This window comes from Pseudorasbora parva, chromosome 12 (genome assembly GCF_024679245.1).
Source record: "Pseudorasbora parva isolate DD20220531a chromosome 12, ASM2467924v1, whole genome shotgun sequence".
In the NCBI taxonomy this organism is placed as follows: Eukaryota; Metazoa; Chordata; class Actinopteri; order Cypriniformes; family Gobionidae; genus Pseudorasbora; species Pseudorasbora parva.
In genome coordinates this window covers 42,185,125-42,201,281 of record NC_090183.1, presented here as the reverse complement: position 1 = coordinate 42,201,281, position 16,157 = coordinate 42,185,125, and the positions used below count along the sequence as shown (strand labels likewise).

Here is a 16,157-nt window from a genome sequence, read left to right as displayed (position 1 = left end):
CACACTATTTCTCACTCGCACATAAACCGTTAAAACAATAGTGGTCTACAGTCGGTACTCGACAAATCAAAACAGAGAATTTTCAGGGTCTGGGTGTTCAATACTATTTTATCTCATATTTCTAAATATTTGCTTTGCTTTATTGCGGAACTATCGATTATTTTTTTTCCTATTTTTTTTGAGGCCGTGCCTCTCTAGCCTCTTCAGAGAACCCGGCTCTGGTTGAGAAGCTCTCCTTTAGTGTCTGGATATGCTTGTTGTACCTGCTTCGAACAACAATGAAGAATTTCACAGCTGATCTGCAGTACAACTGGCTAGGACAGGAACAATGTATTATTTCCTCCCTGCGTTATAGGCAGAACATTTACTGAATAACACTAGATAAAACATAGCTGCGTTTGACAGCTGCTAAGGCATGACATTTTTTTTCCATTTCATTTCTTTCCTTTCCACTTACATTTTTTCTTTTCCCCTCAATTTAAAGTCAACTTGAAAACAAAATGGATAAGACCAGTAACATATTTTTTCATACATGTTCCTTCATGATTCATCATCGCATGCTATTCTAAAGAAAAATGCTTAGCATATGTAGACAAATATGAACTTCTGACAGAATATCACATTTTACTTGGAAATATGTCATATTGCAGAAGTAGAATGTTATTTTGTGTTGACTTTAATGTCCGTGTCCATCCTCAACATGTTCTTTGAAAGTCTGCAAATATTGTCAAAACAATATCCTCTCAATGTTTGCTTTGATGTCATTGTGCAGGTCCCTCTTTTCATATAGCAATAAAATAATTTCACCACGTTGATTTCTGTTTTCATCTTGGTTTGAGGATCAGCCTCAAGCACATCACAGCAAAGGTTTTGTAGACAATATGTTTTTTTTTTGTTTTTTTACACATATTCAAGTCAGTGAATCGAGCCCATATTTGTCTTTTTGTAATCTCAGGCTATATGCTCTGGAGCCAGCCTGAAAAAAATCTACTCAATGTGCATCAGAGAACCACAATTCAATATAGAGCCACCTCAGTTATGATGTTTGGTTCTGATTCAATTCTGGGACGCCGATTGTATAAATACATTTCCACAGGTTTCCTTTTAGATACAGTGTTAGCCTTTGAAATGTCTGAGGTGAGGACTAAAACAAGCATGTAAACAGACAAAAGCTCTGTTTCAAAACCTAGTGTGTTGCCTCATTGCCTACTGCCTACATAATCAGTGTTTGCAATGGAATACATCAGCGCTCTGCATGACAGACGCAATTCAAAAGATTTCAGTGGAGTTTGGCATGAGCATGCTGGCACAATATTCTAACATAAAAATGACATTAATTATTTAATTGAACTTTTTCAATTTTTATTTATAATTTTTTTTGTGTGTGTAAAGGGGTCATGAACTGTATTGTTTTATCGTTTTATAATGTTTCCTGAGGTACATTTATAATGTTAGTATGATTTTTACATAAAAAAGTCAAGTCAATAAAAGGCATTTTAGTACCCTGGTTTTATCCCTCTGGTTTGAAGGGGCGTGTCTGCTTTGAGACTTTAATGTAAATGCCCACTGCTGTGATTGGCTGACATATTTGCATATGAAATAAGTATTACATGTGGAAAACCTTAAGCACTCTTTTTCTACCGCTTAAGTTAACTAATCGTGAATGAAAGCGTGATTGATTATATTTAGAACTCATTATATTTAGATCTCTAGCATTATATTTAGATCTCTAGCATTTAGATCTAAAGCATTATATTTAGATCTATAGTGTTATATTTAGAGCTATAGTTTTATATTTAGATCTATGGTGTTATATCTAGATCTCTAGCATTATATTTAGATCTATAGTGTTATATTTAGATCTCCAGCATTATATTTAGATCTATAGTGTTATATTTAGATCTATAGTGTTATATTTAGATCTATAGTGTTATATTTAGAGCTATAGTGTTATATTTAGATCTATAGTGTTATATTTAGATCTATAGTGTTATATTTAGAGCTATAGTTTTATATTTAGATCTATAGTGTTATATTTAGATCTATAGTGTTATATTTAGAGCTATAGTTTTATATTTAGATCTATAGTGTTATATCTAGATCTCTAGCATTATATTTAGATCTATAGTGTTATATTTGGATCTCTATTTAGATCTATAGTGTTATATTTGGATCTCTATTTAGATCTATAGTGTTATATTTAGATCTCTATTTAGATCTATAGTGTTATATTTAGATCTCTATTTAGATCTATAGTGTTATATTTAGATCTCTATTTAGATCTATAGTGTTATATTTAGATCTCTATTTAGATCTATAGTGTTATATTTAGATCTCTATTTAGATCTATAGTGTTATATTTAGATCTCTATTTAGATCTATAGTGTTATATTTAGATCTCTATTTAGATCTATAGTGTTATATTTAGATCTCCAGCATTATATTTAGATCTAAAGCATTATATTTAGATCTATAGCATTATATTTAGATCTATAGCATTATATTTAGATCTATAGTGTTATATTTAGATCTATAGTGTTATATTTAGATCTATAGTGTTATATTTAGATCTATAGTGTTATATTTAGATCTATAGTGTTATATTTAGATCTCTATTTAGATCTATAGTGTTATATTTAGATCTCTATTTAGATCTATAGTGTTATATTTAGATCTATAGTGTTATATTTAGATCTATAGTGTTATATTTAGATCTCTATTTAGATCTAGTGTTATATTTAGATCTCTATTTAGATCTATAGTGTTATATTTAGATCTCCAGCATTATATTTAGTCTATAGCATTAAATTTTAGATCTATAGCATTATATTTAGAACTATAGTGTTATATTTAGATCTAAAGCGTTATATTTAGATCTATAGTGTTATATTTAGATCTCCAGCATTATATTTAGTTCTAGTGTTATATTTAGATCTATAGTTTTATATTTAGATCTATGGTGTTATATCTAGATCTCCAGCATTATATTTAGATCTATAGTGTTATATTTAGATCTCTATTTAGATCTATAGTGTTATATTTAGATCTATAGTGTTATATTTAGATCTAAAGCATTATATTTAGATCTAAAGCATTATATTTATATCTCCAGCATTATATTTAGATAAATAGCATTATACTTAGATCTATAGCATTATATTTAGATCTATAGCATTATATATTTAGATTGTGGCATGAAAGGTTGCAGTGATTATCATTGTAGCCGATCACAGACATGTTGAGCACATAAATGCAGTGATCTCGTCATCGCAACTCGATTTCTGCACACCAACGAATGCTTTCATCATAACTAACAATGCAAACACAATGTAAATAAGATATTCATTGATTATAATGGGAGTTTGGGCATGAGTTCAGAACTGTTTGATTGACAGCTCCAGCGATTGCAAAAGGAACGTTCTTTGATCACTCTCTATATAATTTAATCACAATTTAAATAACAGGTTATTTTCATCCTACTAAGAAGAACAATGTAAAGTTGACCGTTTGATTTACTGACACAAAGAACATCTGACATTTCATAAATCGTCACATATCAGTAATCATTGGTCTCAGATCAGGCATAGAATTAACATGTTGTCATAAAAGTGTGTTTGCAAAGTTTGCACCGAAATTGCAACTGATTTCCCAAAGAATCCACAGTGAAATGTAGTGAACACAAATAAATAATGCTCAACTGAGACTTTCACATTGTTGAAAAAAAAAGCACATTCCTAGCATTAGGATCCTTTAGAAGGTAATGTAATTTTAGTCAAGTCAAGTTTTATTTATAGAGCACAAGTTTAACACAACAGTAGTTGATCCAAAGTGCTTTACAATACAATAAAATGATGTTCAAAGTTATACTGTTCCAGAGCTTTGAGGAGACTACAGAGAAAGTTTGATCACCTTTTGATTTGCAATGTGAACGATGGACAGATAAAAGTAACTGATCGGATCTTAGATCTGGGGATCCAGTGATGGTGTTTTACTCTTCTCTTCTCGGGCTTTCCTGTAGCTCAAACAGTAGAGCATGGCGCTAGCAACGCCAAGGTCATGGGTTCGATTCCCAGGGAAAGCAATAACTGACAAAAATGTAAAAATGTGTACCTTAAAAAATGCAATGTAAGTCGCTTTGGATAAAACCGTATGCCAAATGCATAAATGTAAATGTAAATGTCATCTCACTAACATGCCAGGGGGCAGGGCTAAAGTTGCAATCCTGAAGTAGGCGATGGTCTCCTGTAGAGGAAGTCTTTCAGCTATAGATCTTCTCCGGGCTTGGTTATAATAAAAGCCTCTTTTTTTGGAACTACAAAGTGAGGTTTTTTTATTCTTATAGTATGATGACCTCTTATATATTAAAAGCTCAATGGAAATTTGATTTCTCAATTTTATGACCTCTTTTTAAAAGAAGAACTTTTTAAAATAAATGAATACTTTTAAGAATATCAAAAGTGATGGTAAAAGTGTGAAAATGTTAGGACACCCTATTAAATTCCATGGTTTCTGTATCAGGACTTAATAATAAAAAAATAATATGTTCCTTGGCAGGTCTTAATTTAGAAAATAAAACCTCAGATGAACAACAATGACATATCACACTGTGTCATTATTAATTTAGCCAAAATGGAAAATCCATGGGTGATACCCATACTAGATCACCCTTACTAACATATGAATTAAGAGTGAATTATGTCATGTGTTGTTGTTCATCTAAGGTTTTATTTTCCAAATTTTAATATCGGCCAAGCTCTAGATTATTTTTTATTATGTCCTGATCAGAGGTGGGTAGTAACGAATTACATTTACTTCGTTACATTTACTTGAGTACATTTTTTGGGTAACTTGTACTTTTAGAGTATATTTAAAAATGGGTACTTTTACTTTTACTCAAGTACATTTCTTGTGAAAAAACTGTACTTTTACTTAGTTACATTCGGTGGCGTTCCTCCGCTACTGTCAATGGTGATAATTAATTATATATTTTAAAATAAGTTATGACTTGTTCGCAAGTCTCGCGAAACGTTGGAGAGGCTGCTTCGCGAGAGGTGGATACGCATCACCCGCATAAAATTAGCGCGCGATTTAGTCAGAAGATGATGGCCGAAGCAGAGGGAGATGTGTGTGAGCTACGGCAGATCATCCATACGTGGCCTCATGTTCAGCCTGTTTTCAGTCCAAGATGTCAAAAAGAACAGTTTCATAATTTAATGCATGCTGTACGTGTGCACCAATATGAACTGACATCTCAGCATACAATAATTCCAGCTCCAACCTGAGAAAACAGCGGTAAGTGTAACAATGATGCCTATATTTGAACACTGTTAATGGTAATTTGGTAACTATGGACACTTTTCCTTTATTGTAATACTATTTCACACACTGTCCGAGTGTTTTCCTCATATGCGCTCTTGTGCAAGCATTGACAAATCGTTTGAATCCTCCGAACACACGTCCACAAACAAACGTTCACATCTGTACATTTACATATCTTTTTTTTCTCATAAAACGAGCAACCTCATTGGCAAAATGTACCTGTGACAATGTTTTTGCAAACCACAAAATACGTACCAATACACACTGCAGGAATTCCAACAGAAATGAACACTATAGGCAGAAAAACTGCATTTTTTGTTAGTCTATGGTTTGTAAAACATTTTGAATTTTGCGTCACAGCTCCATGTTCTGCTTTTCTAATTCACCAGACTTGCTCGATAGCTCAGCTGATACAGATTTGTATTTGCAATGCGAAAAGCTTGAGAACGAACCCCATGAAGAACGATGATAAGAGCTCAAAGACGAGATCTAAACACAATCTAAAAATACATGGACACAATTTTATTTTTGTCACATTTGCTTTTGTTAACACTTTCGGGTAGGTTTAGTGTGGGTGTAGGCTACGTTAAAAACACAACGTAACAAAACATGTCAGATTCACGCAAATCTGTTCTGGAAAAAAATAAGCTTTTAGCGCCACCCAGTGGACATTTCACTTTGAAACTGTCGCAATATGTACGTATTGGTACATATTTTGTGGTTTGCAAAAACGTTGCCACAGGTACTGATGAGATCAGGCTAAAAACGAAACAAATTGAATAGCCTAATGTGACATCTTGCATTTATACACATATCCGGACAGACAACAGTCTGCAGTGTATACATACGTTTAAAAATGGGACTGTATTTTTAAGAATGCATATACTTATAAAAATATAAGAACAAAGTATGTTTTAAAAAGAGCTGTGGTTAGCCCAGCACACCATTAATTTACACTGTTTAACCATTAAACACACACACACACACACACACACACATATATATATATATATATTTGGAGGTGTGTGAAAGCTCTCTAAGTAGTCTGAAATTCAGGGTTTTTGGATCTTATCAATCAGATCGAAAGTAACTAGTAACTAAGTACTTGAGTAGTTTTTTCATCTAATACTTTTTTACTCTTACTCAAGTAACTATTACGATTGTTACTTTTACTTTTACTTGAGTAAATATTTCCGTAAGTACTTGTACTTTTACTTGAGTAAAGATTTTGGCTACTCTACCCACCTCTGGTCCTGATACAGAACACCATGGAATTTAATAGGGTGTCCTAACATTTCTCAGATGACTGTATAATGTTGCAGAAGATTTCTATTGTTTTAAATGTTTTCATGTTTGAATGATTTCTGAAGGATCATGTGACACTGAAGACTGGAGTAATGATGCTGGAAGTACAGCTTTGATCACAGTCAAGTCACCTTTATTTATATAACGCTTTTTACAATGCAGATGGTTTCGAAGCATCTTCACAGTGTTAAGCGGGACAATAATGAAACTCAATTTGAACAATAATGAGAATAATGATCATTTCAATCATCGTATAGTGTCAAAGCGGGCAGATAATATGCACTGTAAAAAAAGGGCACATTTTGAACTTTTGCAGTACAGTCGACTTGGATGTTTCAGTTATTTCAACTTAAATTATGTTAAACTGACTTTAAACAATGAGTTACATCTTGTATAACTGATAAACACAAGTTTAACATTTCTTAACTTATTTTGATGAGTTAAAACAATGTAAAAACATATGTTGTCATAACTTATTGAACATATTTTTTTTTACAGTGTAGTTGAAAATGTAATGTATAAAGGAATAAATTACATTTGAAAATGTTAAAATGTAAAAGTTATTTTAAATTGTAATATTTCACATCCCTCGTTCCTTGGTGGGCATAAAACCCCAACTTTTTCGATGGTGAATATATTCTTACAAGACAATAAAGATACTGCGTATATGGAACCAATGTTATTTTCTGAAGATGTCTAGGTAGACAGTGTACTAGGTTTTGGAACAGAGTGAGAGTGTAATAAAGAAAAGAGGAAGAAATGATGAGGATGACAAGTGCAAGGAACAAAGAATAATGGATATTTAGGAACATTTTCAGCATCCTTCAGAATTAAAATGCTGCCTGCTACTTCAGCAAAAAAAAGACATCAGCAGTTATGTGAAAGTGAGAGTGCTCTTCTAACAAAGAGTTTCGCAAACAACTGTCAGAGCACCAAAACTGTGATTGATTCTTCTGCAAATGCTCCTGATTTTTTTAAAGATGGATTTATTTATGTCAGAACTCTTTCTTGTCAGGTTATTTGTTGTCATAAGTATCTTGGGTTGTTATTTACAGTCATTCTGTTTGTAACTTAGACTTCCATTTACAGTTAATGTGATATTTCAGCATTTAAAGATGTATATCTGCTATTGTTTGTAAGGTTATTCAAACTCTTTTGTAAAATGTGTTGTTCAGAATCTTATTTCTCATTGGATGAGCCACATTCAAATAAGCCAAGTTGCTAATTTGCTTGCCGTTATTTAGGCTGCAACTGTATTATCTGGCTATATTATTTATATTATTTTATTTATTTGAACCATAATTCTCACCAAAAAATTGAAAATTCTGTCATCCCTGTTTGCATTGCTTTCTTTTGTGGGACGCAAAAAAAGACAGACAGAATGTGGAGCCCATTGACTTTCATTGTATGGACCAAAAAACACACATTTATTAAAATATCTTCTCTTATGTTCCACAGAAGAAAGAAATTCATACAGATATGGAACGACATGAGGTGAGTAATATTTCAATGTTTTTTGTGTGTACACTATGCCTTTAAAGGAACTGTATATAAAAAAATGTATTTCAATTAATCATAAAATGGCCCTGATATGTCACTAGACATTAAGAAATCATGTTAATTTCAAATACTTCTATCACTGACAACAGCAGTCCGGCCAGGATATTGTCATTTAAAAGTTGTTGTTGCAGCCCTCAACTGATGTTGATGTTGACATGTTGTGTTTTGGCCTGAAGCTCCGCCCTCCACCTATCGACCAATCACGAGGTCAGTAGTGTTTGGTCATCTGGGTTGCCAGATCTGCTCTTGTTACCACAGCTGCAGCTACAAACGTTCCTGCTGATCCTGCAGCCAATCTGGCAACCTCGAGTCAGGGGGAGGGGGTAGTGATTGCAGTACCAGTTTTGGCCACAATCTTACAGACACTTCCTTCAAATTAGATAAATTTACATTTTCATTTAATTGTTTAAATTGTCAACCAGACAATTACAATTACAGTAAATAATTGATTCGTCCTATTAAAATCAATGTAACACATTGTTTTAAGTGTCTAATTGCTTTAATAGTGGCATCAGGGCTGTGGGTTTGTGGTTAGCTCATGTTCTGATATTGTAGTGCTCATTTGCTGGAGCTCCGAGTTTGAATCCAGCTTTTGTCATTTCCTGACCCTGTTCCTATCTCTCTAAAAATATAGGTAGTATAAAGGTCAAGAAAACACTTATGGAGTGAGAAAATTGGAAATTACATTTTGAAATACTAGCTTTCATACCGTGATCTAAAAAATAATAATAATAATAACATAAGATGACCTTTTTTGCTGATGTACAAGCCAGTGAGAGTGAAGAATGGTATTGTGGGTGGGGCTTTAATCCAGCTATTCTGATAGGCCATTTATGAGGTATCCATCAGTGGAGCGTATATATGAGGGCGATAAATCTGGCACTGGAAGGACGTGTGTGTTCTCGCCCTCCGAGTGGTTTGTATTGCCTGACTGTCGGCTTGATGGATGGTCTTCTGTTCCTGGCAGGTTCGCCAGGTCTCACGGCAGCAGCAATGTCAGCATGTAGCTGGCCAACAGCAGCGCCATAAACAAATTTGATTGACGGGTCAGACACGCCCTTTCTACCGGACCTGGACTCAGAATGATTTCAGGGACGTAGACACTTGTTGAGAAGAGCCGGAATAGATGAGGCCCACGCGCTAATGTCACAAAACAACCCTGTGTGTATTTGATGCAGGCTTCAACTCGCTATTATCGCTATTATTATCTGCAGTCTGTTGATGTGGAGTGTTTGTGGAGTTTGACAGAAGACAGCGCGCCCTGTCACACGAACCCACTTCAAAAAAACATGCGGTGTGCATATTAATGGACGCCAGTGAGAGCGCGATCGGCACCAATCCCACGTTGATGGAGAGCTCTTCCAGTTTTCATAAATATGCAAAGATTCCCATTACTTTGTTTGGATGGGGTTTTTAATTTTGGTTGGGTAATTTATGTATTTAGGCTTGTGAAATGAACAGAGAACAATTGGCAAGTGTCTAAAACTCTAGGAGTGGATGCAGCTCTCTGTGTTTTTAGTACACATGAAAACAGAGGAAAAGTGACATGATGAACTGTGTTTCAGACAGTCGGTGAAAGCCAGCAGATTGAAATGTAAATGAAAATCGATCAGTGATAGAGCCCTTAAGTTGTGACAGACTGGATTGTTTTAGGATATTTGAGATCGTTGTTTGTGCAATAATATGAATGCATGCCATTCATATTCATGGCAGTTGTTAGGGCTGAGGGATACAGTATATTAAATGTTTACAGCCGGTGAATATCGAGATGTCTTTATTTGGCCGTTATGTTTTCTTAATGAACGTGTCATTTGACTAGTTTTGCAATGCTTCCTTTTCTATTGATGCTTTCAGTAGCATTTCTGATTTAACTTTATTTCCACATCAGTCCGGATTTCAGTCCAGTTTCAATCAAAATCAAACATTCACACTTTATTTGCGCAATCATTAAACAATTCTAGATACATACTAAAACATCTGAATGTAATTAAATATTGTTATATTTTATTATTCATTATGTTAGTGCATGTGAATGGAAATTATGAAATATAATCTCTTCATTCATTAATTTACCAAGTTATTTATTTGAACATATTTGATATATATTAACATATTTGAGATTTGATATATATATCACACACACACACACACACACACACACACACACACACACACACACACGGACACACGGACACACGTATGTGTATGGAATGGTATTCCAGACATGTGGTTTAATGTACCGTACCGTAAGCAAATCAATTGGCTTGTTCTTTGAAGTATATACCAGAACAATTCAATAAAGGTGTTTTCTTTTACTTTTTTCTTTTTGAAAGAAATTAATACTTTGATTGCAGATAACTCGTAATCCCTGAATCATTGCTATTTCCTGTATATTTTCTCTAGTGCTATTGCTTTCTGAACACAAGTCTTTGTGGCAGAGTATGTTTTGCGTGTGATATCAGTGAGGAAACAGCTCTTTCTGCCCTGCTAAACATCCTTTGCGGTTGTTTAGGTCTGGTTGTTTGACTCTTTATAAAGAGTTACACTGGTTTTCCCCCTGAGAGGACGGGCGAGAAGGGAGAGGAGAAGAATGGCTGCTTTGCAGATTGCTTTGAGGATAGATTGCCAGTTTCAGACTGCCATAGACACAATCAAAATCTCATTGCAGCAGAGGTGATTTTCTACATCCCCTACTTGCTGCATCAATCAAAATGCATCTAATGAAATAACACATTAATCCCTAATGCACAATGTCTTGGAACAAATGTCATATTCTTTACATTGTAATACCAATGACATTGAGGTCTTGTTGTTGTTTAATCTTTTAAGTCTTCTGCTTATTATCTTTTAGAGCTGCCTAAAATTAAATAACTTTTCCCACATGATACATAGCTTATTTTTAATTGCTGGTCTGTGTACTCATGTGTCAGATTGATGTCTTTTGCCATTGCATACATCTTGTTGTTGTTTTTTTTCTTCCCTGTGTTTTTTTCATCTGTGAGCTTCTTTTAAGACAGCAGTGAAAGGGATCAGGAATTGAGAAATCAAATTTTATACAATAAGAATATCCTGTAAGTTTCAGAACTGAAATCTTCCTTGAAATCTTCCAAAAGCAGATTGTATTGTAACAATCCCAGAGAAAGTGGTGTAATGTGCCTATCTATATATAGATGAAAGACTGCCTCTGCAGATGAAAATCAATGCCCAATTCATAAATGCAACGTTGGCTCCGCCCACTGGCGTGTTAGTGAGATGACGAGGAGAGAAGAGCAAAACATGATCACTGGACTAAAATAACATTACCTTAAAGGATCCTACTGCTAGGAATGTGCTTATTTATTTTCATCAATGTGAATTTCTCAGTTGAGCATTATTTATTTGTTTTCGCTACATTTCACTGAGGATTCTTTGGTAAATCAGTCGCAACACTGGAGCACTGAACCAAACAGCGCAAGTTTTCTGGACTTTCGCCAAAACTCCTGTTATTATCAAGAAATATCTTATTTACATTGTGTTTGCATTGTTAGTTATGATGAAAGCATTCGTTAGTGTGCAGAAATCGAGTTGCGATGACGAGCACTGCATTTATGTGCTCAACATGTCTGTGATTGGCTACAGTGATCATCACTGCAACCTTTCATGCCACAATCTAAATATATAATGCTATTTATCTAAATATAATGCTGTAGATCTAAGTATAATGGTATTTATCTAAATATAATGCTTTTTATCTAAATATAATGCTGTAGATCTATATAATGCTGCAATAAACACTTTGCACGATTTGTTAATTTTGAGAGCAGTAATAGTAAAAAAAAAAAGTAATAATAAAAATAATAATTTTTTGAGAGAGTTACACATGTAATCCTTAGCTATTTAATTTGCATAGATTTTAGCCAATCACAGCAGTGGGTGTTTACACTGAAGTCTCAGGTTACCCTTCTGTTTTCCTAAAATCTGATTAATAGAAAATTTGTCCCTATTATAGGCAAAATCAGAGTAAACTACACTAAAGAAAAGAAATTGGTGTAGGGTTTAATTCAAAGCCATTTTCACTTAGAGTAAATTTCACAAATAATTACACAGAACAAAACGTAGCACAGTGATTTAAACATGACGTAGTATTTATTTGTAAAGCATGCAAACTCCTTTAATCATTGTTTTTTGTTTACAACTTAAAAAATATTTTTTACAGTGTATAGATATCAGACAGAGATATCTCTTTCTCTTGAAGAGTCTTTTCTTTGTCTGTGTCCATTTTTTTTTCCGCTCTCACCTCTCACGTTGAGAACGCTCTTGATTGTTGTGCCAATTAGTTAGGAATGGTAAGACCCCTCCAGCCTCTTGTAAATGATTGTGCGCAGTGCCAGAGCTCTCTGCAGGCCTAATTAATCTATCCCAATGCAGGTAGGAGTAAATTATCACAGGAGGACAGTATCTTCAGGGTTTGACACACTTCCATGCTCTGTATGTCGGCGTGTTTGCGTCTGTGTTGAGGTTAGGGTCATTGAGGTTCCCCGCCTATATTTCCAGAGACCTCAAAAGGTGGTTTGATCTCTGCTAACAAGTAGCTAGAGACTGAAGACCCATTGATTCCAGGCATGATAAATTCAAGAGGCCAGTCTTTCTACTGACTGCTCTCTTGACTTCTCTACTCCCCTGAGAGACAATTGGCAGGTCAAATCAGACTCTTCAGTTTACATTTTCACCTGGATATGTCAACTTTTTTTTTTCTTTTCTTTTTTTTTTTGCTAACACGTGTTGTTTCGGACTGATGTAACGATTAGCTCCTTTGATAGATTCTCCTTTGTTTATTTTATAGTGAGACTACTTTTGATTATTCCTGTTAATCTTGTTTGTATTATTTTATTATTTTTTCACTATTGCCATTGCTTTTATTTTTTACTCGTAAACCACTTGGCTGAATGTTTTTGGATGGATGGAGGGATGGATGGATGGATGGATGGATGGATGGATGACTGAATGAGGATAGATAGATAGATAGATAGACAGACAGACAGACAGACAGACAGACAGACAGACAGATAGATAGATAGATAGATAGATAGATAGATAGATAGATAGATAGATAGATAGATAGATAGATAGATAGATAGATAGATAGATAGATAGTTTATGTATATTAAAAATAGATTTAACTGAATAGATGGATGATGGGATGGATGGATATATGGTTGAATGGCTTGATAGACAGCATATGAATGTTGCATGTAAATCTCCAAAGATTCTTCATAGCACAAAGCTTACCCTCTTGATTTCATGACTGGCTCTAAGTTGAAGGACAGAGAGAGGAGGCGAATGTAACAGGAGGGGAGGGGAGGGGGGGTGTTATTCACCTGATCTGACCACATGCCATATATCCTGCTTGGTCCTTCTGCATTAGCATCGACTGCCACTGTACATTGAAGCAGGATCAGCTACTGACTAATGAATACCACAGGGTGCTTCTCAGCCTCATATGTCTGTTTGTAGAGTGAATGGTAAGTTAGCACAGCCTTTAACATGCAGAGGACACATTCTGCCTCTGAAGATGTCTACCATCTCAGCCCACTCAGTCTTAGACAGATCTGAGATTACACAGCTAAAGAGGAATCATTTGGTACAAGGGACTGGTGATGTTCCCCCAGTCCAGATCCTGTACTTGTGTGCTGGAGTGTTGTGCCCGGTGTTTCAGTGTGACTAAAATTTGATTTCATCTGAGTGGTGGAAAACCTGTCAATGTAATGTTAGGGTGTAAAAAAAGTCTGGCCAAAAAAAAAAACTTTCAAAAGATTAGGGTCAGTAAGATTTTAGAAAGACATTTTTACTTTTATTTAGCAACAACGCTTTAAAGACAAATGTAATTTTTCACCACTATAGGTTGTTTATTCAAAACAAAGACGTATCTTGATGATGCCATTAAAGATATAACGCGAGCACACCGTTATACATGTCCGTCTAGCACATACATAGAAAATGTACATAGAAAAACAAAAAAGTAGCGCATTGGAATGGAAAACTATGGTGCAAATTTAAAAATAAGCTAATTTATCAAACAGTTTCTGATTATATAGCACGCTACTTGTTATGCATTACCACGTAGTCCGTTTTACTACTTTAACAACTGTATTTACACACTGTAAAAAAAATATTTAGAAAAAAAGTTACCTGGTTGCCTTAAAATTTTGAGTTCATTGAAATTAAAATTTTGAGTTAATACAATGAACATTTTTTGAGATTCGACAACCTTTATTAAAATATTATTTAAAAAATGTGTAAACATATTGGGTAATTGTGTGTGTTTTATTTCTGATGACGCAGTGAAACATGGCAAAGTGCTATTTTCATGATTTATCAATTTTTTTATGTGGTTCAGATACAATAATATTTTGAATTTCTATTTATTAAACAAATTTCCTTTATTGTATCAGCTCAAATTTTTTAATTTCAATAAACTCAAAATTTTAAGGCAACCAGGTTACTTACTTTTTTAAGTTAAACCAACAAAAACCCAAAAACATTTTTTACAGTGCAGTAAAAATACGTATGTCCACCATGCACCTTTATTCATAATCATTACCAGTGTCAGTACAGCAAACCGTTGGGAATCCATCAAAGAATTCAGCAGGTTGCGTTAGTTGGCGTTGTACTGGAAATCTATAATATGAAGCATGAACAGAACAGTTCCCTGGGAAGCCCTATTGTTCCTCAACATCTCCTGCCAGCAACATGGGTGTCAGCCTTTGATTTGGAAAAAACTGTAGCTTTTGCCCAGAACACTTGAGACAGAATACCACTGTGAATGATTTATTCATGAATGTTTTTTTTCTTGTGCTGCTTTAAGGAAAAAATTGTGTTGACTATGCAGTTGGTCAATATTCTCCATTCTATAGAGTTGCATTCTAGGAAAATGATTGCCTTGCTTGACATTAATTTACTTACGTTATCATTAGCATGTTGATCGCTGTGTAGAAGAACACTATATGGGGTGATGTTTTATTAAAATGGCCTTCCTTTTGCATTGTGCTCCATTATATGTTTGATCACACACTGTAAACATTTGGTGGCCTGAGTTTTAAGTATAGTTGAAATAAGAATTTATTATGGTGACAAACTGTTCTATGTTAATTATTAAATGTGTTTGGAATTATTTACATACCACTGAGGCCAAGAAGTCACTAGGGAAGGCGGTGGTGATTACACAGTTTGATAGTTTAACACTTCAAACTGCTCATTACGATTCCGCAAAGAATCACAGATGCACATAAAGATGTGATATGAATAAGGGACTTATGTCCCTCCAAGGACCGAAAATGTGGTTCATACTCAAACATGCTTTGAATATAAATATTCAAAACTGTTATCAAGTTAAATAGTAGCAAGGTAATGGTTAATTTTATGGATGGAAAGAGCGAGTTTCAGTTCGACAAATGTGTGATTTTAACCCATTTTCTTGTCACAATCCCACAATACATTTGCATAATCCAAACACTAGTTCCACTTCAAAGATGAACTTAACCGATTTGTTTTGTCACCGGATCCCTGTCCATGCATAATTATCAGAATGTCTGAGACGTCGCTGCCCTTTCAATGTCATCACACATCGATTCACATTCCGGCTGAGGGTTCATCTGACTCTGATATGCTATTAAGATAATTAATCTGAAATAAGGATCTTCATCTGGATTTGGCGAGAAGTAATTATAGCGATGATTTGCAAGCTATCAGAATGACCGCAGCGTTATGGCCGTATGGCACAGCAACCAAATCAACGCAGTGTTGCAATCAGACACGCTTCAGTGGAACCGTTTGTGTTGCTCCCCCTCTCTAAACAATCGCCGCAGCTTTTGCTCTGTGTATTATGAACACCCTGTTATTTTATATTGCGGGTGGATCAGCATTTGCCCGAGTTCAAACAGAGAGAAAGATAATTGAGTGGATAATCATTCATGTGGTTTTGCTCTCAAATTTAG

At 34.6% G+C, this 16,157-nt stretch overlaps 1 protein-coding gene across 3 annotated transcripts in view; it reads left to right on the top strand.

Annotated features, from left to right (window-relative positions):
• raly (RALY heterogeneous nuclear ribonucleoprotein) overlaps positions 1 to 16,157 on the top strand; it is a 124,101-nt gene that overhangs the window by 56,309 nt on the left and 51,635 nt on the right. For 2 of the 3 annotated variants that reach the window (XM_067460376.1, XM_067460377.1), the window contains one exon: positions 8,083 to 8,118. The exons of the other annotated variant lie outside the window; for it this stretch is intronic. In XM_067460376.1, the coding sequence (XP_067316477.1) occupies positions 8,104 to 8,118 (15 nt within the window). In that variant the 5' untranslated portion in view covers positions 8,083 to 8,103. The remainder of the gene's footprint in view (positions 1 to 8,082; positions 8,119 to 16,157) is intronic. 3 annotated transcript variants of the gene reach the window in all.